The sequence below is a fragment of the Apiotrichum porosum genome (assembly GCF_003942205.1).
Source record: "Apiotrichum porosum strain DSM 27194 chromosome Unknown scaffold_12, whole genome shotgun sequence".
Taxonomy (NCBI): domain Eukaryota; kingdom Fungi; phylum Basidiomycota; class Tremellomycetes; order Trichosporonales; family Trichosporonaceae; genus Apiotrichum; species Apiotrichum porosum.
Window position 1 is genome coordinate 476245 of NW_021167119.1, and position 23827 is coordinate 500071.

Sequence of the window (23827 nt, forward strand, 5' to 3'; positions counted from 1 at the left end):
CCCTTATTAGAAATCCTCCCAATTTTCGGTTGGCTTCTTTGATTCAGGGGACGTAGCGTACCACCTCATCGACATACATGTTGATGAGTGGATCAGTGGTCAGTGAGTGCGCACACAAACGTCACAGTCAATGGAACGGGCAACAAGCTGCATTAGACAGAGCACATGTGTATGCTTTGGAGCCGGTGAGAACTAGTGAGGACATGGGTCTATGGATAGCTCCATCTCTAAAATGGCGTGAAAAGGGACGAGGTTTCGCTGAAGGTTGGACGGGAAGGCGGCAATGTGTACTCGAGTTGAATCGAAGGCAGGGATGTGGGGCCGTCGGTAAAGTAGGGACGACCGATGGGTGCGCAGAGGGGGAATCTTGAGTTGGGACGGAAGATGCCTTAGGTTGCGGCCGTGACGGAGCCGCGGCAAGCTCGTCGTCGACAACGTCGGGGTCAACGTCCATGTCATCACCAAGCTCGTCGTCGACAACGCCGGGGTCAACGTCCATTCCATCACTGGCAATGGCGACAACAGGGAGGGGGCTGCTGGAAGTTAGGCTTGTTCACACAGGATGGACCACATGCGATGCTTACCCCTTGATGCGCATGCCCCCAAAGTCGTCCTCCTGGCCGAGGAGGCGCTTCTCCTGCCTGCAGAGCTCAAAGAAGCCCTCCTTGACGACAATGACCTGCGAGTTGCCCTGCGAGGTGAACTTCTAGACGAGGGCTCGACCCGACCACGCCTCAATGTTGGTGTCTTGGGGAGCGGTAGCCGACCGAGGTCGACTGGCGGGGAAGATTGACTTGATCAGCACGTGGGTAATTGTGTGGTCGTCCACATCCTCGGTGTATGCGCCACTGCGGAACTGTTGAGAGATGGTCAGTGGATAACAGGTCACAGCAGATATGTCTGGCACAAGGAAGCAACTTAGAAACATAACGTACGACGATCTTGCGCTGGAAGCGGCGCACCTCTTTGCGTGCGCGGTCTTGCGACTGGACGAGCCACACGGTGTTGTGGAGATACGGGTGAGGAGGGGGGGTCCGAGGTGAGCATCGTTGATGATGGACGGTGTGAATGGGGCGCCGTTGGGACGGAGGAGTGGTGTGGAAGGTGAAGGGGATGGAGTGAAAGAAGAATGTCGCCGTGCAGAAACAGTGTGCTATAACCCGTCAGCTCGAGGAAACATCTTCCGTTCTGCACACGTCACCTTCGGAAGCAACGTTTTTGTGAAAGTGGCACACTCCGACACGCCTTGTCGGCCTTGTCCCCGCAGCGACATCGTCATATCATGAACGTTCGTCCTTGAATCACACGTATACATCCGCGACATGCGACTTTGCGATGCGTTTATCGATGACAGAAGGCATTGCTGGCCGCTGGGCGGTTGCAGTGCTCGGCGAACACATCGACTTGGCCGACCTTTTTCGCCTTCAAGCCACTGCCATGCAGCGCCCGCAACCGGCAACACACCTGCACGACCAGGCTCTCCACATGCACAGTACCAAAACCACAGATCAGTGCAATGCATTAGATGCCATACGAAATCCTCAGACCCCAATCCCAATGCCCCAAAGGCCACGGCCTCACCACTGGTGTATCCCACCACTCCATCGACGACCCACGTCGCCTTTCCCTCGCACTCACACCTCGGTACCAAACACACGAGCGAGCAGAACACGGCGGAGGACGTCGGAACCTGGTGTACGCGAGATCATGTACGGCAGGGGCTTGGTCTCGACGGGCTCGACGGGCGCCGCAGGTGCAGCCTTGGGTGCCGTGCCGTTGGCAGTAATGTCGTGGCCGGTGATGCTCGTGCCCGTAAGCTCTGCATTCTGGGTACGGTCCGAGCCAAAGCTCTCGCCAGTACCACGACGATCGACGACACACATGCCGCGCGTGATCTGTCCACAGCGCTCGACGCCAAACTCGCGAGCCGCAACGCTCCAGCCGTCGGCGAGAGCGTGCGGGTGAGAACGGCTGGCGTTGGCGATGGCGTACCACACCGCCACGGGGTCGTGCATCTCCATTGCGTCGGGGAGACCAAACTTCTGCTGGAGACCGCGGACACGGAGCAGGAAGGCGGTGGTGAACGCTTGGAGTCGGGTGGGAGTGGGGAAGGCGGCTGCGTCGGCACCTGGGATGAGACCTGGGTGCAGCAGGTCGGTGAAGGGGATCGAGTGTGGTGTGGTAATGTCCAGGGGAGCAAAGGTGAAGCGGAACTTGCCAGTCTTCATCTCGTCGAGCAGCGCTTGGAAGGCGTACGGGTCGGCGAAGCAGTTGAACTCGGCGACGGGGGAGGTGTTGCCAGGAACGTCGAGCGCGCCACCCATCCACACTACCTCACCAACACGCGAGAATGCCTCGGGGTCCGCGCGGTATGCCCAGGCAATGTTGGTAACTGGGCGGGTTAGCTGACGTCGAAGTTGCTCAGCAATCCGAAGCTACTCACGAGGACCAAGAGCAATGATGGTGACCGTGCCCTCGGGCTCGGTGCGGAGGAGGTCAAGGATGGCCTCGTGCGCGCGTTTGTCGGTGAACTCGAGGAACTCGCCCTTGTCCGCATCAGCCGGTGGAGTGAACTCGGGGTTGGTCTCCGAGATGTTGGACAGGCCGTCGACGCCATGCTGCGAGTTGTCAGCAGTTGGTCACCGAGGTGGATTGTGGTCACAGTACGTGCGCCAGCGCGGTGGCCTGATTGTTGGCTCAGTCCAACCACTGGCCACTGTGGCCACTGCGGCCTTGGCGCATCGCCTGAAGTGACATTGTGCGCAAGTGGTTGCCTGCTCACAGTCCAACAGCACTCACGAAGTAGGTCGCGACATGCTTCTCGCCGCCGATGGGGTCGTTCTCGCCAACAGCCACCAGGGTCTTCTTGCCCGACGCAACGCTGGCGTAGCGCTCGCGCGACTCGGGGTGGGCCTGGAGCTCTACGCCGAGGTTGTAGTAGAGCTTGAGGAGGTTGGCAAGAGTCTGTGGGGTGTGCGCATTGCCTGTAGCGTGTCAGCGTTGTCTTTGAGACCATTGAGAACCCCTGTGGCCTGTGGGACCCGACGCCATGTGCGTGTGTGGGTGCAGGTGCGAGCAAGGAGCAGGTGGAGGGCGTGGGTGCTTACCGAAGACGGGCGTGATGAGGGCGACGTCAATCTCGGGCTACTTGGGTCAGCGTATGCAGGTGTATAGCCTCCACGACGCACCGACGCGAGGGCGAAGAGGATGGCGAGGACGTCGTCGACTCCGGGGCTGAGGTTGGTGTGTCAGAAACCGCCGTAGCACGATGAATGCAGTCGACTCACTCGGTATCGATAACAACCTTGCGAGGGGCAGCCATGGCGCGAGTTGGGATGGGCGAGAGGGTAATGTAACGAGGTGGGGGGGACAGAAGGAATGCACACGTCGAGTGCGCTGTGCTGGATCAGATGAGGAGAAGGGTGACTGATGGAAGAGAGAAAGAGACTGAGAGAGAGATAGAGAGCGAAAGTGACTGACCGCATGCCGCCGCCGCCGAGATAAACCCCGTGCTCGCTGTCGGTCCCGCGCGTTGCACAATCCGACGTCGTCGGTCGGAGGCCGGCAACTCTTCCGTCATTTGCATATTCCAACCCGATCAGGTCGGATATATCCACCGTCTCTCAATCAACACCTCTCGCGACCGCATGCTCCTCCAAGACGTCCTCGACGGCACAGCGCCTGCACGCATGGTGCTCGTGCATCACTCTATCGCAGCCCCAGCATGGCCCTTGCTGCATGAGCTCACGCAGCGTGCACAGGAGCGGTATGTTTTTCGTTTCACCTCCACCGGGTCAATATTTCAAGATCTGATGCTGACGTTTTCAGACGCGTGCCGCTCTTATCCATCAATGTCCTCCCTTCTGCTGCTGGCTCTAGCAAGCTGGCAGGATCGAGCTCGGGCGCGAACAAAGTGCTGGACCTGAGCTTGCCGCCTGGATACGGCGGAGACGGGGACGTTCTTGCGCGCGTCAAAGAAGCTTGTGAGCAGCCGGCAGTGTCCTGACAGCGACCTACACTGACGCTCCAGGTCGCAACCTCGCGCCTGGAACCCAGGTGCTCCTCGACGCACCGGATGTGATTGCGGATGACTACGGAACGACTGTGGTCTTGCGCGTCGTGCGCGCCATCCTCGCTGCTGTCGGCAGCTTGAGTCGTTAGTTGACGAGTCGCCTTCACAGCTGACCATCGCAGTCCCCGGCCGGCTCGTCACCGCACTCCCATCCTCGGATCTCTTCACAGACTTGACCTCTGCTACCCTATCCTCGTCCCTCGCCCTCCTCTACCCACACCATCCCTTGGCAGTGGAGACTGCCGCGCGCGCCGAGCTCGTCCCGACCTCGAACGAGTCGGGCTTCTGGTCCCTCCTCAACACGTCCACTGCTAATGGAGATGGAGATTCGCTCGCTCTGCGCGCGGCAGACGGCGTCGAGGTCGCGCCGAGGGACCACTATGTCCTGCAGGTCCTTCTGCGCAAGGCAACGGGAGGAGCAAAGGGCATGCAGCGGTCTACTGAGGGTATCAAGTGTGACGAGTCCCAAAGGTGGAGCGTGGTCGCTCTCGACGACATTGTCCATCCCTTTCAGGCTGTCGCGTCGACAACAGCAGCATCTGCTGCGGGCACGACACACGCCGACCTCAACCTCCCCTTCAACCTGTCACTGACAGACCGACAGCGCGCAGAGCGCGGCGCCGTCCCTCTCCCCTATGCGCATGAAGGTGAAGGCGCAGACCTGGGAATGGGCATGGACTGGAGTGACGACGAGGAGGACGACGAGTTCTAGAGACGATGGGCCTAGAAGGACAGGTGGTAGACATTGTACACATTACTACACAGACATGCATTATTGGGGTATGATATCTGGCCGGTCGATGCCGCGTGGGGTATCTCGAGTGAGTGGGTGACGGAGGGGGGCCAAAGAGGTCGGAGGTCGGAGGTCGGTGCCAGTGTTCGTGGGCAACCTAGCGAGTGCTGGCTCCAAAGTTCGTGCCACCGGTGCCAGGAACGCCAGAGTCGGTTGGGGGTTCGTTCTGCAAGTCAGTGCCCGTTACGGCTGAGAAGCGAGTAAAGTAGAACACGGTGTCAAGCCCAGTCCATCACGGTTCAACCCGGTTCACGCCTACTACCGCAGGAGTATTGTGGCTACTGCAGCTCTGTCTACCTCGTAGCTACTGCAGTGACTTTCACCGCCAATCCCAATCCCCCTGTCCACACGCTAACTCACCTTCTTCTCGTCAATCATGTTGAGAAACTGGCCCCAGAGAGCTGCGACGGAGCCAAACTCCTTGCCGACGCCATAGACCTCTTCGAGCTTGCGGTTCAGGACATTGGTGTGGGTCATGAGTTCCTCAAAGCCCTGTATGTCAGCATGAGATCGTTATGATGGATGCAAAGCTGCGTCGGAAAGGAGGAGTGAGACGGCAGGAGAGAGGGAGTGAGGAAGGGAGACGGATGAACGAGAGGACAGCCCGCGTTCGACGTCGGAGTGGTGTCACGAAGCATGCCGCGCCAAGAAACCATAGGTATCAACCAACTCACAGTTCCGATTTCCCCCACCAGGCGCTTGCGTTCAGTCTCGAAGAAGGACGTGTCCGTTGTTGAGCGGTTGAGAGACATGGTCGATGGAGTGTTGTTGAATGTGTTGACGCGCGTAGCGTCACATTTGTTGTGGTGTCCCCGGCACATTGCCGGCCAATTAGAAACATTTAAGTGGGGTCCCAAATAAATAATATTGGAAACACGCCCCTCGATTATAAACGTCATCGTTTATCTCCCACTCCCCCAACAACGTTCCTTGCCAGCACCGTGCAACAGGCTAGAGACAACTGTATCATGAAAGGAAGAAGACAGAGAGAACACATAAACTGGCGACGAAAGGGCTTAGAAGATGACGTCGTCGTCCTTGTGCTGGTCGAGCATGTCGCCGCCTCCCGCAGCACCGCCTCCAACGCCGTCATCCTTGTGCACCTCCTCCCCCTGGGCCTCCGCCTCGGCGTTGGCGACAGAACGGTCGGTGTCGGCCGCAGCAGCATCGCGCTTCTTCTTGCCCTGCACCTTCTTGAGGCGGAAGAACTCTTCACTGTGGGAGATGTCAGTCAACGGTACAGAGTGCTGGTTGGGATGAATCTTTGGGTGGGTGGAGGTGTGGAGGTTGGTAATCGGAGATACCAGCCCGGCGAAGGCTGGTCGTGCAATCCGCACCATCCGTTGGCCGCACCAGCCGACAGCATACGTACCGGTCCATCTCGTCAAGCTCCGAGTTGATGTACTTGATAGTGTTCTCGAGACGGGGAATGACGACGTGCTCGATGGCGTTTACACGGCGGTTGGTCGCGCGGATGACCTCGTCAAGAATAGTGAAGGCGGTCTGTTATCAGCCCAGATCATGACGGTCTATAGCTTACCTGGAGAGACGCGAGCTCGACAAGCGTGCCGACAGCCTTGACATACGTGTCTCGACTGCGTTGGATCTGCTGTCCACCACGCGAGAGACCCGTGAGATTGAAGTCTAAAACCACTGGTCAGTACTTGTGACGAATGCCGACACGGCTAGAGGAGACTCACCACTAGCGGCGCCAGACCTCACACCCTCGAACGCAGGCAAGACGACACCCGACACGTTCTCCTGCTTGGCTGCAACGGTGTACGAAGCCTTGCGCACACTCTCCTGGACCTGGTATCCGATATCGCCGGCGGTGTAGGTCACCTCGGCGAGGGAGAAGGAGGCCAGCTGGAGGACACGGCCCATCGCGCGCTTGGCCTCGTCGACTTTACGCAGGATGGTGCGGAAGCGGGTGGTGAGCGCGTCGCGCTTCTTGGCGAGGAGGGAGTGGCCGGTCTGGGCGCCCTTCAGCCTGCCCTTGGTGAGGGTGAGGTTCATACGAGTCGGGCTGGAGGAACGTGTCAGTGGGAGCTGTTGGGGTGGGGGGAACGGAGAGGGGAGACGTACAAGATTGCCTCGCGGGGGCCGGTGCCGGACATGTTGGCTGGCTACGGGTGAAGGGTCGGAGAGGAGGATGAGGAGAACGGGGCCAGTGCCTGCGTGAGAGTGCTAGATATGATAAGAAGGAGACTGGGTAGGTTGAGTGGACGGATGGCGAGGATGGATCAAGAGATGACGACGGGCGAGCGACGTTTCAGCCGCCGCCGGATCCCACTCGAGCCGTCATTTTGAATCCGGTCGGTACAACTCTCCTGGCTCACATCTGTCAATACCATCCACCGACATATCCATCTCTCATGCGCAGCGAGGACGAAGAGGAAAACGACTACGAGGACGACGAGGACGATGATGAGGTATGCTCACCACCCGATGCTGCTGGATGCATGCACTGACACTCAGGAGGAGCGCGATGATGCCGACAAGGACCTGTGAGTTCGGTCATTTCCACCCTCCGACATGCGTCCCCTGTTCCGCGCTTCCACCCTCCTCCATTGCTGACAACCACAGCTTTGGAAGCGATCAGTTCGACGGGGACGGGGACGGGGACGGTGACGGTGACGGTGACGTAGAAGGCGAAGCGGATGATGTGGAAGAGGACGAGGACGACGAAGATGACGGCGATGCGGACGCCGACGAAGATGACGAGGAGGAGGACGAGGACGATGAGGACGAGGACGAGGATGATGACGAAGAGGGCAAGGACGATGAAGACGAGGACACTACTGCTCCACCGGGGGATAGCCAAGGTGAGTTGCTCGGTGTGAGACTCGCTGACAGACAACCAGCCGCTACCAAGCCCACATCACCCGCGAAGACTGCTTCACCATCCGAGCCAGCACAACCCCCACACCTCTTGCGACGCTCCCTTTTCATCCCAGGCTACACCGAACCTCCAGCATCTCTCACAATTGAAGCCATGGTTGGAATCCCTCTCCCCTCGGCGGTTCATTGCCTCGCGGCGAGCACTTGCCTCAGCTACCTCCTCACAGGCTCGCAGGACGGTTACGTCCGCGCATACGACACTTGGCCGTCCGTAAATGGTGCGCAGGTCATGACCGCCCAACAGCGCGGTGTCGTCGGTCTTGGTGAAGGTGTCAACAAGGCTGGCGTAGGGCGCGGCTGGTGGGCCGTTGAGGTGGACGGCGTCGAGAATGGTCAACCGATGCGCAAGTCTGAGCCAGTCTTTTCGCTCGCCTGTCAAGGCGACGCGCTGTGGACGCTTGCTGGGACACAGAGCGGACCCATCAACCTCTACAGCCTGCGGCACCAGCCTGGCCACCTCGTCCACTCGCTCAAGGGCCACTCGTCGGTCGTATCATGCCTCCAGCTCTTGCCAGGCGACACGAGCTTTCTCTCGGGCTCCTGGGACGGTTCCGTTAGGGTGAGTCTCGTACTCCTTGCACCTCTTAACTGACGCTTTAGGAATGGGACCTCAACACTGGTCAAGTGTCACGTAACTACCCCACACACGGCGCGCAAATCTCTTCTATTGCCCTCAAGCCCATCAGCACGATGGCATCGCCGGCACCAGCTGTGAGCGTACACGTCGGTGCCGACTTTTTCAAGGCCGACCGCGAGAATGAGGACGACACACCAGCACAGGCCAACGGCAACTCGACAGAGGTTGACGGAAGCAAGGACGCAGACGGAGACGCAACTATGGCGGACGGGGACGGCGATGTGGATGACGCTGCGTCCTATGACCCCCTGTTTGACGATGATGCCGAGGGGGAGGAGGAAGGCGACGTGCCTATGGCCGAACCTACACCAGCACCAGCTGCACCGGCGCCAGTGTCCATCCCAACACCAACACCAGCTGCACCGACTTCCCTCGCACTTCCGGGCACAACCAAGCCGAGTCCCGCCGCAGCGCCTAGTGCTCCCAACCGCCTCTTCCCTGCTGCCTCGACACCCACGGCCAGCGCCTCGCGCCCACACGTCTCGGCAGCCGCCAACATCCCTTTACTCTCCCCCGCCAGCTACCAGGCCTTCTCCAACGACGTTCTTCTCACCTCGTCAATGGACGGTCAAGTAACTCTGATAGACAGGCGATCCGATTCACCTCACGTTGGTCGTCTGCAACCAGGTGACAAGGCACCACCATGGTGTATGTCCGCCACATGGCTCGGTGACGGCAACCAGGTGCTTGCCGGACGACGAAACGGCACCATTGACGTGTGGGACGTGCGCAAGAGCTCCTCGACGGCACCCTCCTTGTTGCGGACGTTTCGCACTCCACAGGAATCGGGTCCCGTCTCGTGCATTGTTGCGTTTCCAGATGGACGCCATGTTGCGACTGCGTCCCAGGACAACATCCGTCTCTGGAACACCCTCGAGACGGTCGAGTACTACGAGGCCGAGGAGGGTATTAAGCGGTCACGGTCCCGGCCGCCGTTCCGCATCATTGCGGGACATCACGGTGGTATCGTGTCAAGCATGAGTGAGTGGTCGGTCTCTACCTTGCCTAATGGCGTTTGAAGCTAATCGAATCCCCAGTCGTCGACCCTACGTCTCGTTTTCTCGTCACCGCATCAGGCGACAGAGGATGGCAGGGAGAGAGCACAAAGGTCGTGCTGATTCACGAGGTCAAGTGGTAGGCTGTCCCCGGGTCAATGGCCAGTTGTTGAGCATCCTTGCCGTCTGACGACGAATCCCGTCCCCACTCACCACGCCACCAGAAAGCGGACGTCCTGTCGTCCCGGCATGTAGTTTATGGTACACATCTATGTATACATGTGTTGCAACTGATCAGAGAGGGCCGCTCGGGCCAGCAGCCAGTGTCATGGACTCATCTGGCGAAACCTCGGCAGCCACGAGATGAGCAGCCCTTAAGACCTGTAGAACGATCGGTGTGCCTTCATGAACATAGATGTCAGGCGCACGGGCTGGGGTAACCAGTTTGGGGGACAGAGATGAGTCGCAAGATACCGAACATGGGTCGTTGTCATTTCGTCCACCCCAGTAGCAACCCGCCAGTCAGCTTAAAAGCCGATATCCCTCATCTTGAACAACCCAAGTGCCTGCACACCACCCTTTTGATGTATGTATCAGAAACGTCACGCCCGATCACTAGCCAAGGACCCTCAAGCTCCAGGCTCTCGGGTAGCTTCTTGTTTCCAGGGTAGGAATCAACCCGACCTTGGACGAGGTGCAGTCTCTAACCGTAAACATAGCAGAGCTGGCCACAGCGCCTCGCTGGCCGTGACTTTTTTCTCGGAGCTATCTATGCGACTCGGGTCTCGGGGGTCCGGAGGTGCGCGACGAGTGGTCCGATACCCCTGCCGTGGTGGGTGTACTGGTGTGAGAGCACCTGCGGCGCTTGGACCCCTTGCTCCGTGGCGGCCGTTGTTGGGATCCTGGAACGTAGGAGTCCTGGTGTCGACGTTTCCTGACCGCCTGCGGCAGACTCTGGGGAAAAGTCGGTTCTGGGTGGTCGTTACCGCCAGAGCGACTGGCACATTTTGGTGCTGGTGCCCGAGGAATTCTGGAACAGTGGCTCACCCTTGGCAGGGCTGTTTGAGGCCATACCGAGGCCATACCGCCGGCGCGCAGCCATGTGGATCTGACACCCTCTCGCGTCTCGCGCCGCTCGATCGCTCGACGGCCAGATAGCGCACGCTGCTTAGGCAGCCTTTGGCAGTATGTCAGTACATGCACTGGTGAGGCTGGGTTTTGCTGCAAGTTTGTGGTACCAAGACAGATATCAAAGATGCATTAGCGCGCCATACCGAGAAAATGGCACGCTGCACGTCATCAGACAGGTAGGGGCTATGTCTGAGAGGCTGCAATAAAACTAGTGTAGTGCCCAGTGGTCGGGTGATGGCTCGTATTAGAAGCCCCCGCCACCGTACATGTACGTCATGGGATGAGGAGAGCGGTCGTAAATCTATAAGTTGGTGGATAGTTGTGGTGGTGGTGTGTGACCAACGGTCGGAGAGCGCTTAGTAAGCATGCGGTGATCATTTGAGAAAATGGACGCTGTTGTTGCCCGAGCGCGCATAGATGTACCGGGCGAGGACCTTTTGCTTGTAAAAGGACCGCTCACTGGACTGCGTCACGAGGCAACAATCTAGAGTACCATCATGGCAGGACACATGTGGTCCCCGGGGGCCCAGGATGTTACCACTGGCCGCCACGACCCCCACTCACCCCGCCAAGGCTGCGGTTCGGATCCTCCTTTGGCTCGTTGGCCAACGACAATTGGTAGAGCTCCTCGGATTCTTGAGAGACGGAGTCGATGCCGGATTCGATAAACACCTGGATCGGCTTGCACGTGGCCAGGTTGTACGGTTGAGACTGGTACTGTTGAATCTCGCGGATAATGTCAGCCGAGAGCTGGCGCTTGAAGAAGTTGATGAGCATCGGACCGCTTCCGCCAGTCGTTGTGCTGCCGTTGATGGTCGTGGCGATGGTCGCTGTCGTCGAGATCATGGTGGTGGCCGTTGCAGCCGAGTTGCTGGTAGCAATGGTTGAGATGCTGTCCTTGCGCATCGACATGCTCGAGGCCGAGGGGGTCATGGGTTGCGACCCGTCCGGGTTGGGCCCGGGCACCTTGTCCTTGTTGCCGTCCTCGATGAACGTGAGGGCCGAAAGGTAGAGACCGAGGAAGGGAACGCATGGCGGGTTGACCGTCTTGAGCATTTCACGATACTTTGAAAAGTTCTTGCTCGAGTCCATGGTACGCTCCAGCTCCCTCCACTCCTTCATCGACTTGTCGGGTACCAGGTCCCAGGTACGCTTCATGCGCATGACAGCCGAGCCACTGATCGCCGCGACCACTCCGGCCATGGACGAAAAGTTGTGGAGCTCGCGCAGGTCGTAGGCGACGCGGATAAAGTGCTTGAGGATGACCATGCGCATCTTCATCTCCTTGGTCGAGACAATGCACCATGTCGCCCAGCGCGCCACGCTGTCGCCGACAAGGATAGCTCTGCGAACATTCGGTGCCAAGTCGGGCATACGGTCGTTGACGGGCATGTTCCACTGCTTGTTCAAGCACTCGGACGGGCGGATACGCTGGAAGCACGTGCTCTCGATGAGCGTCAACTGGCGAGCAAGCTCGAGCGGCTGAATGTCAAGGAGAGCGATGGGCCTGGACGTCTGGCGAGGCAGGATCGGTTGAGGAGGCGGTTGCTGGCCACCAGTAATGACACGTCGTGACTGAGCATCGCCGTCGCCTCGTCGCCTGCGGTCCACGAGCTGGGTGAGTTGACGCGAGATGAGCTCGTTGCCGTTGGCCACCAGCGTTGTCTTGGCAAACTCGTCGACAACGCCGAGCGCGTCAATGTCCTCCGACTCGACATAGTAGTTGTCCAACCACGCCTTGAGAGCGTTTGCAACACTGTAAGAACGTCAGCTGAAGTGGTTCAAGGTTGTGGCCTGGTCAAACTCACCGTAAGCGAACAGGTGTCTGCTTCCTGAGCGTCCACTCCTTGATCTGGTCGGGCGTAAGGTCTGGCGGGGCGGTAATGTTGTAGCGCTCAATGAGCAGCTCGACGAGCTCGTCAATGTTGACAAAGGAGCGGAACGTGAGCAAGAACGCCTGGAAGAACGCATTGTCGTACTGGACGTGGGCAGTGAGGCGAGCGACGAGCCCGCGGATGGTGCCGGCCTTGACGGCTCCCCTGTCGTCGAACACAAGCTCTCCCACGGGGAAGTCAGTGGCGAGATACCACGCATCCTGGGACCGCATGGCCGACGGTGGTGGCGCCATGGGCGCCGGAGGAGGTGGCTGGTGGGCGATGCTGGCGCTAGAGGCAATGGAGGGTGAAATGGCGCTGGACGGCGGCATCATGCTACCGACCGTGCCACCAACAACGCTGGATATGGCGCCGGTACGTGTAGCTGTCGCAACAGACTCTTCGCCAAGGAGCTTGGCAAGCTTCTTGCCCGACTTTTTGGCCTGGTCTTCTGAACCGGAGCGGTTGCGGAGGAAGCTGGGCACGGCCTTGAGGATACTCGCGCGGTTCGAGTTGCGCATGGAGCCACCCGTGTCGGACACGTCCTGGGCGTAGGCCAATGACGTGGACGACGAGCTGCCCTCGCCACGACGGATAGATGCGACCAAGCTGGTTTGGCTGCCCGACGCCGATGCCGAATGCGAGGCGCGCGAGACACGGCTACCGCGGCGCGCGCGCCTTGCCTCATCCTGGTCGAGATATTCAGACTCTGTAGTCGCTGCGCGGTTACGACCCGACTCGGTTGATGCCAACGATGGCTGGCGCTCGTGATTCCCAGTAGGGTCGCGCTCCGAGATCGGCAAATCGAAGGACATGACCGAAAGGGCACGTCCATGGATCTCGGCCGCAGCGGCAGCGACACGACGAGCAGCAACGGCAGGAGAGCGGGCACCGAGAGAACCGCGGACCTGACCGTGGTCAAGCATGGCGACCTGCTGTTGGGCCACAACGAGGAGGGCCGACAGTGCACGGAACACACTCGCGACGGTGTGGCCCGTCTTTTCGCGTGTGGAAAGTGCCTGTGGCTCGCCGGCGCGGAGGAAGACATCGGCGGCGCTCGTGTAGAGCCCCATGTTTGCCTCGTCGAGGTCGCGGAGGGCGTGGCGGGCCTTGCTCACGAGGTCGGCATACGCGCGCGCGTCATCATCGGAGGGGGAGGACTCGGTCAAGTCACCATCCAAGTCGATTGCGATGGCGACATCAATGTGACCGACAGCATCGCGGAAGCGTGCGGTCGAGCGGACAATCTCCAACGAGCCACTGTCAAACCAGCCACCGCCACCTGTGCGGATGACGGCGTCGCACTCAGCCTTGAGCTTTTGCACTTCGACGACAGCGGCCTGGTCCAGTGGACGCAGCACCGTATCCTTGACGTTGCCGAATCCGAAGCGGCCAGACATGAAGTCTCCCAGGCGGTCGGCGCCAAACCATGCGGCCAGTCGGCGAGCGCGGGCGACGTCTCGCCTGTCGGGCGCCGAGTCGCTGAGTGCGAGGTCGGGGAATGACTCGACGACGGACCGCAGCTTTTTGGCCGCACGAATCACCATTGTCCACGCGCTCTCACTGGCTTCGCGACCACGTGGGCCAGTGATGGCGCCGTGGATGGTGATTTGAAGCAATCCAAGACTGCCAACGAGGCTCATGTCGCTAGTCCACGCCGGGCGCGACATAATGTCGTCTTGTGCGCTCGGGTCGTAGCTGCGCATAGCGGGGATCAGGGGTCCGACGTAGCCGAGGGCAATCACAAGTGAACGGACGGCAGTGACGACGGCGATTTGGGCCAAGGCGGCGCGTTCCACTGCATCGTCGTCGTAGCGGAGGGCGGTAGACAGGTCGGACTCTGCTTCGCGAGCAAGCAGGATCTGCTCCTCAGCGGCGGCACCGGCAATGGCAGCCTCGTACACGAGCTGGATGGCGTCAACGACAACAGACACCAATGTTTGGATGTTTGGTCGCCCAGGTGTCGCAAAGAGGGGCGAAAGCTGGGTACGTATCCTGTCCTCCCAGTCTTGCTGGGAGCGACCCGTATGTACAGAGGCATGAATAGACGGCGCGCGGTTGGCGCTGGACGCAACCGTGCCACTGATGCTGGCTGGGGGGGCAGAGATGCGCCTGGCCGCAGCATCTGTTGCCGTCGTAGGAGAGGAGGCTGCCTCGGTGGCGACCGCCTGAGGTGGGGTACGGCGGGTCTCGCCGGTCTCCTGGTTGACATAGTACCACGTCCTGCCGTCGTCGCTTAGCCGTGCGGTCCATGGCAAGGGCACGCCGCCAGCAACACGATGGGGAGGGACACGGAACTGCTCGTCGGGCTGCATGGATGCTGGGCGGGACCGCGCTGACGAGGTCGTCGACGTCGAGGGCCTTCGCCGGCGCTCCTCTGCGGGATCGTACGAGTCGGTTGCCCGTGGCTGGCCATAGTGCGACGAGGAGGTTGGCTCGTCACCGTTTTGGCCCGCGGTGCCATAGTCGACGTCCTCCTCGTCGTCTGGAATCTCCCATGCATTCTCGCCAGTGTGCGTGTTGTGATAGTAAACCTGCAGTTTCATGTCAGCTGGTGGTTTCCCTCGTTTTGTCCTGAACCACACGTACGCGTCCGTCGGGCGTGATATTTGGTACCCAAGCGTCACCCTGGGCGTCATCTGCGGTATTGTTTCCGTTTCCACCTGGGCCAACACTGCGGCGGACAAGATGAGACCGGAGCGTCTCGTCTGGGTCATGTGCGCCTGTGAGGTTGTCCGGATCGCGTTTGGCGCCGTGTTGAACAGAAGTGACACCGGGGTCGCCGCCCATAAGCTCCAGAGCCAAGTCGTCTAGCGACGTGGACCGCACGTCGACCGGCCAGCTTCCCCATCCAGCCCTGGTCATGCTGTCTTCAAAGCCAAGCAGGTCGCCCGAAGAGCCATTATGGACGCGGTTGTCCGGTATGATCTCGATTGAAGCGGCGGTGCTGTATCTTGACTGACGATGCTGCTGCTGCTGCTGCTGGAGAGAATGTTGCTGCAGTTGTTGGAGGGTCTCGTCATGGACATTGTCAAACTCGTCTGCGTCGTCGAGTTCTCCGTCCTCGACGTCCTCGACGTAGTTGCTGGGGAACCAGCCTCGGCTGGTGGCGAGCATGCCGTCCCACCATCCACTCGGGAGCATGGTCAAGACTTCGATAATGTCGCCGGCGCGGAACGAGAGGGCGCTCTCGTCTGTTGCCTCAAAGTCGTACACTGCCCGTACGCGATATCGTTCGCCCTCGGGGACGCGTACGACCTGGGCATCTGGCGGCAGTCCCAAGGCATTGGCGGTGGCCGAGTGGGCATCGCCGCCATGCGTTTGCGCGTTGTGCGAGTGGGACCCATAGTGGGCGGCGTGGCCACCGTGGTGCGCGTGGAGGGGTTGTGATGAGGGTCCTGGGTCACTCAAGTCGACGATGCCGATAGCCTCGAGCGCGGCGCTCGGCGAGTACACTGCTGCCGACGACATGCGCGTGTCGGCCATGTGAGATGTGGGTTACGGGGAGTGATGGACGAAGGAGAAGGATGGGAAGGGGTCGGGAGACACTGGGGTTGACAGAGAAACAGAGGGGGTCCGTGATCTTTGCTGTGGGCGGCGGCGCTGGGGCGGTCCGTGCGGCACGCGGCGGCGCTCGGTGCCAGCCAGCGTTGGTGGGAGTATGTATGTGTGTGCGCAGCGCAGAGTCTCGGGGCAGGTTGTAACCGCGGCGGCGGTAGTCGCAGTGTCGACGAAGAGGAGGAGGAGGAGGAGGAGGAGGAGTGATGGAGGTCGCAAGAGGTCTGCGATGGGACAATGGTTGGTCGTTTGCGCGCAGACGAAGAAAGCTGGGCGCACGAACGGATGCGATGGCGCGAGATGGGATGCGCGCCAGGACAAAAACGTGGAAACGGACGAGCCTGTCGTGTCTGGGTTGTCGGGTCTCGACGATGGATGCGTCAGGCGCCCAGAGGAGGATGTGTGGGGGGTCGTGACTGCCTAAAAACTCGAGCGAGCGGCAACGAAGATGGAAGGCGAGTGTGTGATGGGCGGCGACAAGTGGGCCGGCGTTCAAGTGGAGGGAGGAACAAGAAATCGAGTGTGGTTGGTATATTCAGGCCAGCAAGCGAGGCTGGCTGGGTAGACGGGTGGTGGACGGCGGCCACGAGGGAATTGTAGGTTGTGTCCAAAGGGTGGGCTGGGGGAGAGAGAAGGGTCGAAGCGGTCGAGGGGCTCTGTCGGCGGCGGATGAAGGGAATCGAGATATGCGGCCAGCGCCAGTGTTCCAGTGTGTCGACCAAAGACGCCGAATCGCAGCCCAACGAGCCAACGAGCGTAGAGGCCCTGTGCGGCGGCGGCGGCGCGTCAGGCGGGGGCCGGAGGCGGCGGGCAGGCGCGCAGGCGTGCAGGCGTTTGGCTGACGGCGACTCTCAGTGTCCCACCGTTGTGGGTGTGATGGATATGGTGCGGCAAAGGCGTGACAGCCGGCGGCGGCAGGAGCTACTACTGTATGTGTGCCGGCGGTGTACGATGGAGGATGTGTGGCGAGGACGTGGGTGAGGTCGAGGATGGGGGCTGGGAGTGAGAGAGACGGCGTGATGGACAGCGGAATGTGCGGCCAAGATGAGATGGATGACGGCGGGAACAAGAGACACGAACGCACCACGCTCTTTTGCCGCCCACGGCGAGAGGAAGGGGTTGAGCACACACACCACGGCAATCCCCCGCTTCCATCGACACATACTCGTCCATATCATCGCCGTCAATGCATGCACCCATGCATCCATGCAACTGTCCACTCCAACGTTCCAACAACGTACAACCACGCGAGTGCACGACCCCCTCTCCCTCCATCGTCTCTGGCGACTCACCCAGGTCCAGAACCGAACACGCCGCTGGCCGGCTCGCCGCTCTCAGGTGCCCGCGCGCGACCTGGGCCGCCTTTTTTCTCTCGCTGTCACGTCCAGCCGGCGAGACACAGGACAACGACAGACGCCTCCAGAACGCCCAAAACCACAGGCGCAGTCGGACCACACTGTTGCACACCTGCTCGCTAGTGCAGGACGGCACACCTTGCTAGGCGTGCCATGGCATGCATGCCCCAGGATGTTCCAGGATATCGTTGGGCACCGCCGACTCTTGCGAGGAAAACCCGTCAGGCCGTCAACCGGAGAGGCGTTTTTCACGATGGCGTTTTTTTTTTTGGCGCTCTGCCTGGCATGACTGGCGATATGCCCCGCTCCTGATCTCTCTTTGCCCATTGGACTGCGTCTCCGCGATCTCTACTGCTTGCTTGTCGCCAGCATGCCAGCTCGCAGGAAAGAGATCTCGGATGCACGGCGAAACCCTTCGTCTAGCACACCCAGGGCCCACCCCAGCGCGCTTCCGGTGTCCGGTGTCCGGTTGGCAAACACCCCCTCGCGATCCAACGCCATCTCACCTCCCCCGCATGCCCCGCATGAACACGACCATCCCCGCGCGTGCGTACATTGCTGTCGTGTGCGCGATCGAGCGTGCCCTCCAGAACTGTTACCACGACGTGCGGGCGATGGACGCGCAGGGCAAAAGGCCTGCAGCGGAGCAATTGCGCGGCCAGACGTCTCTGCGGCCGGCGGCGATTGGCGTCGTCACCTCTCCAGCCGTACGCCGTACCAAGCGTTACCCGAGAAGAACACGAAGAACCAAAAGTTCGGCAACGGACAGAACACTGTTGCTGCAGCAACAGCCCTAAGCGTGCAAGCCAGGTTGCACGACCAGTCACCGAAGCGCACTAGCGGCAGTAAACAACAATGTGCTTTTCGTGGACACGACAGGCGCAGGCGTGGAAGACCCCAGCGCGAACATTTGCTTCGGGCTTTTGGTCCGTAGTTAGTGGGCTTCTTTGTCGTACTTGAGCTCGGCAACACTTTCTTCTTTTGGGTCATTGCGCCGTCCCCTTCCCGACAGCCTTCTGCTCTTAACAGGCCTTCTTTTTGCCTCCCTCATTCCTCTCTTGGCTGCTGGCCTCATGGCCGTCGCGTGGTCCTGTCGAGCTTAAACGAGTGCGAGAGAGAGTACGAGGTCTCTCCCTCTGTGATCATGACTTGGGCGGTCTAGGCCAGAACTTTTTGCTGTGGTCCACATTAAGGCACCATCGCATCGGACCCGGGCCGTCCACTCTGGCCACTCTTGAACCTCTTTCTTGGGCCCAACCCAATGCGTGGTTTGCCTCGTTCTGGCCTTTCATCCTCAATCCACGTGTGGGTCCTTGTGCTCTCCGTTGGCCCACCCATTCCGTCGTCCCTGCACACTAAGGGCGCGCACAGGTGTCACTCTTTTGCACTCTTTCGCAGCTGCGTGCTTTCCACACACGTAACATGCATGTGCACGCACATTGTGATTTGCGGAGGCCCTCTTTCGGAAGCGAGCCTTAGAGCTAGCTTGGAAGCCAGGTTTCGGAGAGCCGGATGGATCTCGTCAGCGTTGCTCACCGCTTCAGCGGATCACCGGCCAGCGGCGGCCTCCGCAGGCCAGCATTTCACGCCGTTCCTGTTTGCCCCAGGCAGGACACATGTACAGTACAGTACTGTGCAGCACACAAGCAGCCGTTGCATGGCCCACGCTCGCCAGACCTAGGTAGGTTCAGGCCTCAGGGAGCCTTGTGCCGTTACCGAGAGCCCATTCCGGCCGACAAGGCCTGCGTCTACCTGCTCTGCTTTTTTCAGCGCTTTCAAGGGTGTGACAGAGCGTGGAGACCCACACACCGCGCGCACGCCACAGGGATATGTGCAAGTCCGCGGGCTGTTGGGGGACGGTGTTGTGCCGTTGTCCTGGCCCATGGCCTAGTGTGTTTTTGGTTTTCCTGCAACTTTTTTTTTTTTGCTTTTTGGCCAAGACGCGCGCCGCCAGACGCGCCAGACGGCGGCGGTCCCAATCGTCCAAGCGAACCACGAACCAACGGCGTTGCTCGCGTGCGTGCCGACGACCGGTCGACGGGTCGAGCGGCGTTCGGCGGTCAGTGCTTGCCTGTGTGGCGTCTGGCACGCTGGACCTGGCAACGTCGTGGAACACCTCATCCGATAGAGCAGGCGATCTGGTCAGCCGTGGCAATCTGGTCAGCCGTGACTGCCGCCGGTCTAGATCCTTGTCCTTGATTGACGTGATCCCTTATTCTGTTCGCATAGGGTAGGAGGAACGTCGTGGATCTATAGGGGTTTGTCTGTAACTTGCAGCAACGACATACAGCAGACTCGCTCGGTTCTCTCGGGCTGGTACAATGGACACCTCTTCGTGCTGCATTTCAATCATGCGCCTCGCGCGCCTCTCGCGCGCTCAAGACTCTAATCTCTCTGCTCTAATCTCTGGATCTCGCGAATCGGGGACAGGTGACGGGAGGGGGAGGGGCGACTGTGCAAGGCGGGAGTGGAGGCGAAGGCGTGCCCGCCGACGATGACGACAGGGCGCTGTTGACTGGCAGACGAAAAGTAGTGCACAAGAGCTTTGGAGAACAAGGAACCGAGTGAGAGAGGGGGGGCAAGGCCATGCGAGGTTGAGAAACACTCTTGGCGCCATCAAGGCGCGAGGGTGTGTGTATGTGTGTTGGGGAATGAGTCGATTTCGATGTTAGGTCGGAGGCCAGCCGAGGAGGGAGTCAGATTGTTTGGTTTACGGGGTCGGAGCAGTCGGCAGGACAGCGATAAAGGAGCTGGACGACCGAGCAGGAGGCGGTTTATGCGGTTGGGTGTAGTGAAGACAAAAAAATGCGCAATGCTGGGATGGGAGGGCGAGAGAGAATAAAATGATGCTTTATGGGGAGGGTGGCGGTGCGGCAGGTAGGTAGGTTGCAATGTTGCCGAGAGCGGTGCAGCTCCGTTTTTAGGCAAAGTAGTGGGTGTGAACACGGCTGTCGGGGTGTACGGGCATCTCAAGCTTGAACGCGTTGAGCTCTTGCTTGATGGCCATGGCCAGTTCAGGTGTGAGACGGTTGCAGGTGGCAGGTTCCGATCGGCGATCATACGTGCCGGCATCGTACGTGCTGTATACGGCACACTCGGGTGCCCAGATGAGACGACGGCGGATGGGGGCAGTCATCGCGCGAGCAGCCTGGGGCTGAACGCCGTGGCCGGCAAGCGAGAGCGAAGGAGCTGACGTGTTCAGAACGGGACGCTTATAGATGCTGGGCTTCAGGTCGAGCTCGATGGGTCCGCTGTCAAACGGCGAAAAGTCGGGCGAGAGAGGGTCATAGGTACCTGGGTCCTCAGTGACTGTCTCGACCTTGTCGCCGCCGATGCTGTCGACATGGGGAGCGTGGGCAACGCCATCTATCCTCTCGGGTGTGGGCGCGGTGAGCGGCGACAGCACCGAGCGACCAGGAGCGCTGGACTGAAGGACAGTTTCCGAAGTGGAGCTTGAACGCTGGCGGCTGGCAGTCTCCATGTTCTCGTTCGAGACGGTGTCTGAAGGAGAGAAAGCAAAGTCAGCTCGCTGCGAGTGTTTGACATTCACGACCACGGTCTATACTCACTCTTCAGAATACCCTTCTTGGGCTGTGCTTTGTGGTTGATGTTGGGACCAACCCAAAGAGGCCTGAAATCGTCGTCGACAAGGGACGTTTGGTGCATGGACGTGGTGATGTCGTCGACGGTGTCGTCGCCGTCCGAGCTCTCGGCATCGCTGTCAAAGGTGTACGCGACAGCCTGGACAATGGTGGGGCCACTGCTACGAGGCACAACGTGGACCACGGACGGTGCTGTCACTGCCGCCGCCGCGGAGGCCTCGGCAATCTGCGTGGCACGAGTGGTCGTGCTTACATCCCACGTAGGCTCTCCTGACGGCCCGGCCAATTCAGGAATGGCCTGTACCTGTGCCATCGCGGCACGCTTGCTTTCCTCGGCCTTCTTCGCCGCCTCCTGGCGCGAGCGCACGGTATGTTGCCGGGCGAGCTTGGCAGCGGGCGTGAGACCAGAGAGCACACGGTCCTCGTCCTCGGAGATGCGGTCGAGCTCGGCAGTAGCGTGGCTGACCTCGGCCGGGGCGACTTCGGCCTTCTTGCCGTTCTTCTTCTTGAAGCTCAGAACACCTTGCTTTGCAGGAACAGGCGCGTCCTCGTCCTTGGGCTTGTCCTTGAAGATCTTGGATATGCCCATGAGCGAATTGCGGCGGGCAAGCTTGCCAAGGGAGCCGAGCTTCCGGATCATCATACTGGCAGACGAGACGGTCGAAGAGATGGACATGTTGTCCGACGACTTGTTCTTCATCCTGAACAGACTACGCTTGCCGCTGTTGCTCTTGGCGCCGGCGATCGACGGAGTGGTGGTCGCGGCGGTACGCTGGGTCTCGGCCAAGCTGACATCGCTCGCCATCGCCTGAACGTTGATAAACGGTGCGTTGGGTGGTGCGAGGTCGACATGTCCGTTGGCGGGAGGGGCAGGGCGCGAGCGAGACACTTGGCGGGGTTGCTGCTGCTGCTGCTGTTGTTGTTGGTGACGAGCCTGCTTCTTGTCACTCAGCTGTTGCTGTTCCGCAGCCGGCGCAGTCTGAGAAAGGGGTGAGGGGCGAGACTGCGCCGAATTGGTTGCGTTGGTCGCGATGGTACCAGTGGTGAGAGGTGTCGACGAGCGCGATGCAGACTTGATGGATGGCGTGGACGATGCTGGCGGAGACGCAACAGTTGGCGATGCTGTGCGGGACTGGGTGGTTGAAACCGGCGAACGCGATCCGTCACGCGAGCTGCCCTGGCTCTTGACCGAGGCCGGGCGGTCGCGGGCTCCGAGTTTTGGCGGCGGCACGAGGTCGGCGTCGTTTGCGGAGAGAGGAGGGGGAGAGTTCATGTCGGCGCTCGCAGTGCGGATGTGGTCAAGCTCTTGCGAAGCGCTGCGTGGAACCTTGTTGCCAAGACCATCGACAGAGACGGAGCCAAGGGAGGCGCTCCGGACGGTGTCGCGCGACCCGTTGCTCCTGTGCTTGGGCCCACGCTGGTAAGGGTGGAACGGCTGTTGGGGCTGCTGGATGGCCTTTTGGGACGAGGGCTGAGCTGCAGAGGCACTTGAAACAGTTCGCCGCCTGGGTGGGTCGGCAACATCGTCATGCTCTTGTTGCTGCTGCGCTGGCATGGGGGGCATGCTGCCGGGCGCGGGCATGTGTCCACCAGCAACCATTTGCTGGTACACGTGCGCCCAGGCGGAGAAGTCGGCCTGACCATGCTGGAAACCCTGCTGATATGCCCCTGGTGCGGGGCCATTGGGGTAGGCGTGGAAGGGGGCGGCATAGAACGACGGAGCAGAGACACCGTTGGGTGCACCCCAAGCGGCGGCTTGCTGGTGCATGGCAGCGGCGTATCCCGGGTTGGCAGCAAAGTAGTTGGCGTACTGTTGCTGAGTGTATGGCGATGGGACAGGCTGGGCCATCTGTGCGGTGGTCACCGCTGCAGTGGGCGCTGCCGAATTGTTCGAGCTGGTCCGCGAGCGCGGCGCCCCTGGCGCCCCAGCGCTTCCTTGCGTTGCGGGTGATGGACTGCGTTCGTAGCTGGGGGAGCCAAAGGGGGCGGAGACGGTGGACGAGGGACGAGACCGGTCAAAGGACGCGACGTGGTCCATGGATGGACGGTGCGCGGGCTGCTGCATGAGGGTGGCTGCCATGCTCTGGAGGCGGACGTGTGAGCTGGTGCTGTTCGTTCGATTCCGAGATCGGTCGAGCGACGAAGGTAGAAGGGAGAGAACACGATGCTTACAGGATGCAGGCGGTGTCAGCACTCACGGCAGAGCGAGTGGGTAGGGAGGGTCTTTGAGACGGGAACTGGCAAGGAGACTGGGTGGAGTGCAGTGTCAGCAAGATGGAGCGATGGTACAGGGCAAGGACGGCTCTCTCTCTCTCTCTCGCTCTCTCTCTCTCTCGCACAGCCCTCCAAAGCCAGCAAGCGGTGTGTGCATGCAAGCACACGGAGCACTCGGCGTCCGTCTTTGGGCTGGCACACACCGCCGGAACGTCGAGCACACGCCGCCGCCAGGGCCAGGGCAAGGAGGTGGAGTGTGTGGACTGCTGCCAATGGCTCATGTCCAAACTGCGCAAGCGAAGCAAAAGGAAAGGGAAGGGCAACATACCTGGACGGAGACGGCCAATGTTCGGGTGGTGGAGGTGGTGTAAACGCCGGAGAGGGGTGGTATAGAGTACAACGGGGTTGTTCGAGTGCTGCAAGAAGGACAAGTTGACAACGCTGATGTGGACGCCTCTTGCGAAAGGGAGGGAGAGATTGTGCTGCGAAGCACAGAGTCAAAAAGACAGGGGAGGGGCGTTCCAACAGCTACGCGGGCCGCCCAGTGCCTTGGATGTGGGAGCGGGTCGGTGCAAGCCGGGCCCAGCGAGAGGTGGGCGGGGGCAGGAGAACGTAGGACCGCCGGCCACGCGGTGTCGATGGGTAGATGGGTGTGCGTTGGGTGGAGCAAGGGGAGGAAGGAGGGCCGGCGCTCG

At 60.5% G+C, this 23827-nt stretch overlaps 7 protein-coding genes across 7 annotated transcripts; 2 read left to right on the forward strand and 5 right to left on the reverse strand.

The window, feature by feature from the left end:
* Positions 1 to 227: 227 nt before the first annotated feature.
* EHS24_002225 (uncharacterized protein) lies at positions 228 to 3322 on the reverse strand (the record flags this gene model as incomplete). Its single annotated transcript, XM_028617969.1, has 10 exons — positions 228 to 366; positions 408 to 533; positions 585 to 641; positions 936 to 1153; positions 1641 to 2392; positions 2444 to 2618; positions 2800 to 2984; positions 3108 to 3144; positions 3189 to 3234; positions 3288 to 3322. The coding sequence occupies 10 exons, from the start codon at positions 3320 to 3322 to the stop codon at positions 228 to 230; spliced, it is 1770 nt and encodes a 589-aa protein (XP_028473647.1).
* A 325-nt stretch (positions 3323 to 3647) lies between these two features.
* EHS24_002226 (uncharacterized protein) lies at positions 3648 to 4784 on the forward strand (the record flags this gene model as incomplete). The annotated part of the gene is made up of 4 exons (XM_028617970.1): positions 3648 to 3766; positions 3829 to 3983; positions 4031 to 4156; positions 4195 to 4784. 4 exons carry the CDS (start codon positions 3648 to 3650, stop codon positions 4782 to 4784), a joined length of 990 nt encoding a protein of 329 aa, XP_028473648.1.
* Positions 4785 to 4962: 178 nt separating this feature from the next.
* On the reverse strand, positions 4963 to 5617 carry EHS24_002227 (uncharacterized protein; the record flags this gene model as incomplete). The annotated part of the gene is made up of 3 exons (XM_028617971.1): positions 4963 to 5031; positions 5226 to 5357; positions 5540 to 5617. The coding sequence occupies 3 exons, from the start codon at positions 5615 to 5617 to the stop codon at positions 4963 to 4965; spliced, it is 279 nt and encodes a 92-aa protein (XP_028473649.1).
* Positions 5618 to 5881: 264 nt separating this feature from the next.
* VMA8 (H(+)-transporting V1 sector ATPase subunit D) lies at positions 5882 to 6982 on the reverse strand (the record flags this gene model as incomplete). The annotated part of the gene is made up of 5 exons (XM_028617972.1): positions 5882 to 6080; positions 6238 to 6368; positions 6406 to 6509; positions 6566 to 6891; positions 6951 to 6982. The coding sequence occupies 5 exons, from the start codon at positions 6980 to 6982 to the stop codon at positions 5882 to 5884; spliced, it is 792 nt and encodes a 263-aa protein (XP_028473650.1).
* Positions 6983 to 7240: 258 nt separating this feature from the next.
* On the forward strand, positions 7241 to 9541 carry SPT8 (Transcription factor spt8; the record flags this gene model as incomplete). The annotated part of the gene is made up of 6 exons (XM_028617973.1): positions 7241 to 7297; positions 7344 to 7372; positions 7452 to 7690; positions 7730 to 8325; positions 8367 to 9384; positions 9441 to 9541. The coding sequence occupies 6 exons, from the start codon at positions 7241 to 7243 to the stop codon at positions 9539 to 9541; spliced, it is 2040 nt and encodes a 679-aa protein (XP_028473651.1).
* Positions 9542 to 10566: 1025 nt separating this feature from the next.
* On the reverse strand, positions 10567 to 15889 carry EHS24_002230 (uncharacterized protein; the record flags this gene model as incomplete). The annotated part of the gene is made up of 4 exons (XM_028617974.1): positions 10567 to 10575; positions 11094 to 12285; positions 12338 to 14937; positions 14993 to 15889. 4 exons carry the CDS (start codon positions 15887 to 15889, stop codon positions 10567 to 10569), a joined length of 4698 nt encoding a protein of 1565 aa, XP_028473652.1.
* Positions 15890 to 20236: 4347 nt separating this feature from the next.
* EHS24_002231 (uncharacterized protein) lies at positions 20237 to 22998 on the reverse strand (the record flags this gene model as incomplete). Its single annotated transcript, XM_028617975.1, has 2 exons — positions 20237 to 20817; positions 20886 to 22998. 2 exons carry the CDS (start codon positions 22996 to 22998, stop codon positions 20237 to 20239), a joined length of 2694 nt encoding a protein of 897 aa, XP_028473653.1.
* Between the last annotated feature and the right edge of the window lie 829 nt (positions 22999 to 23827).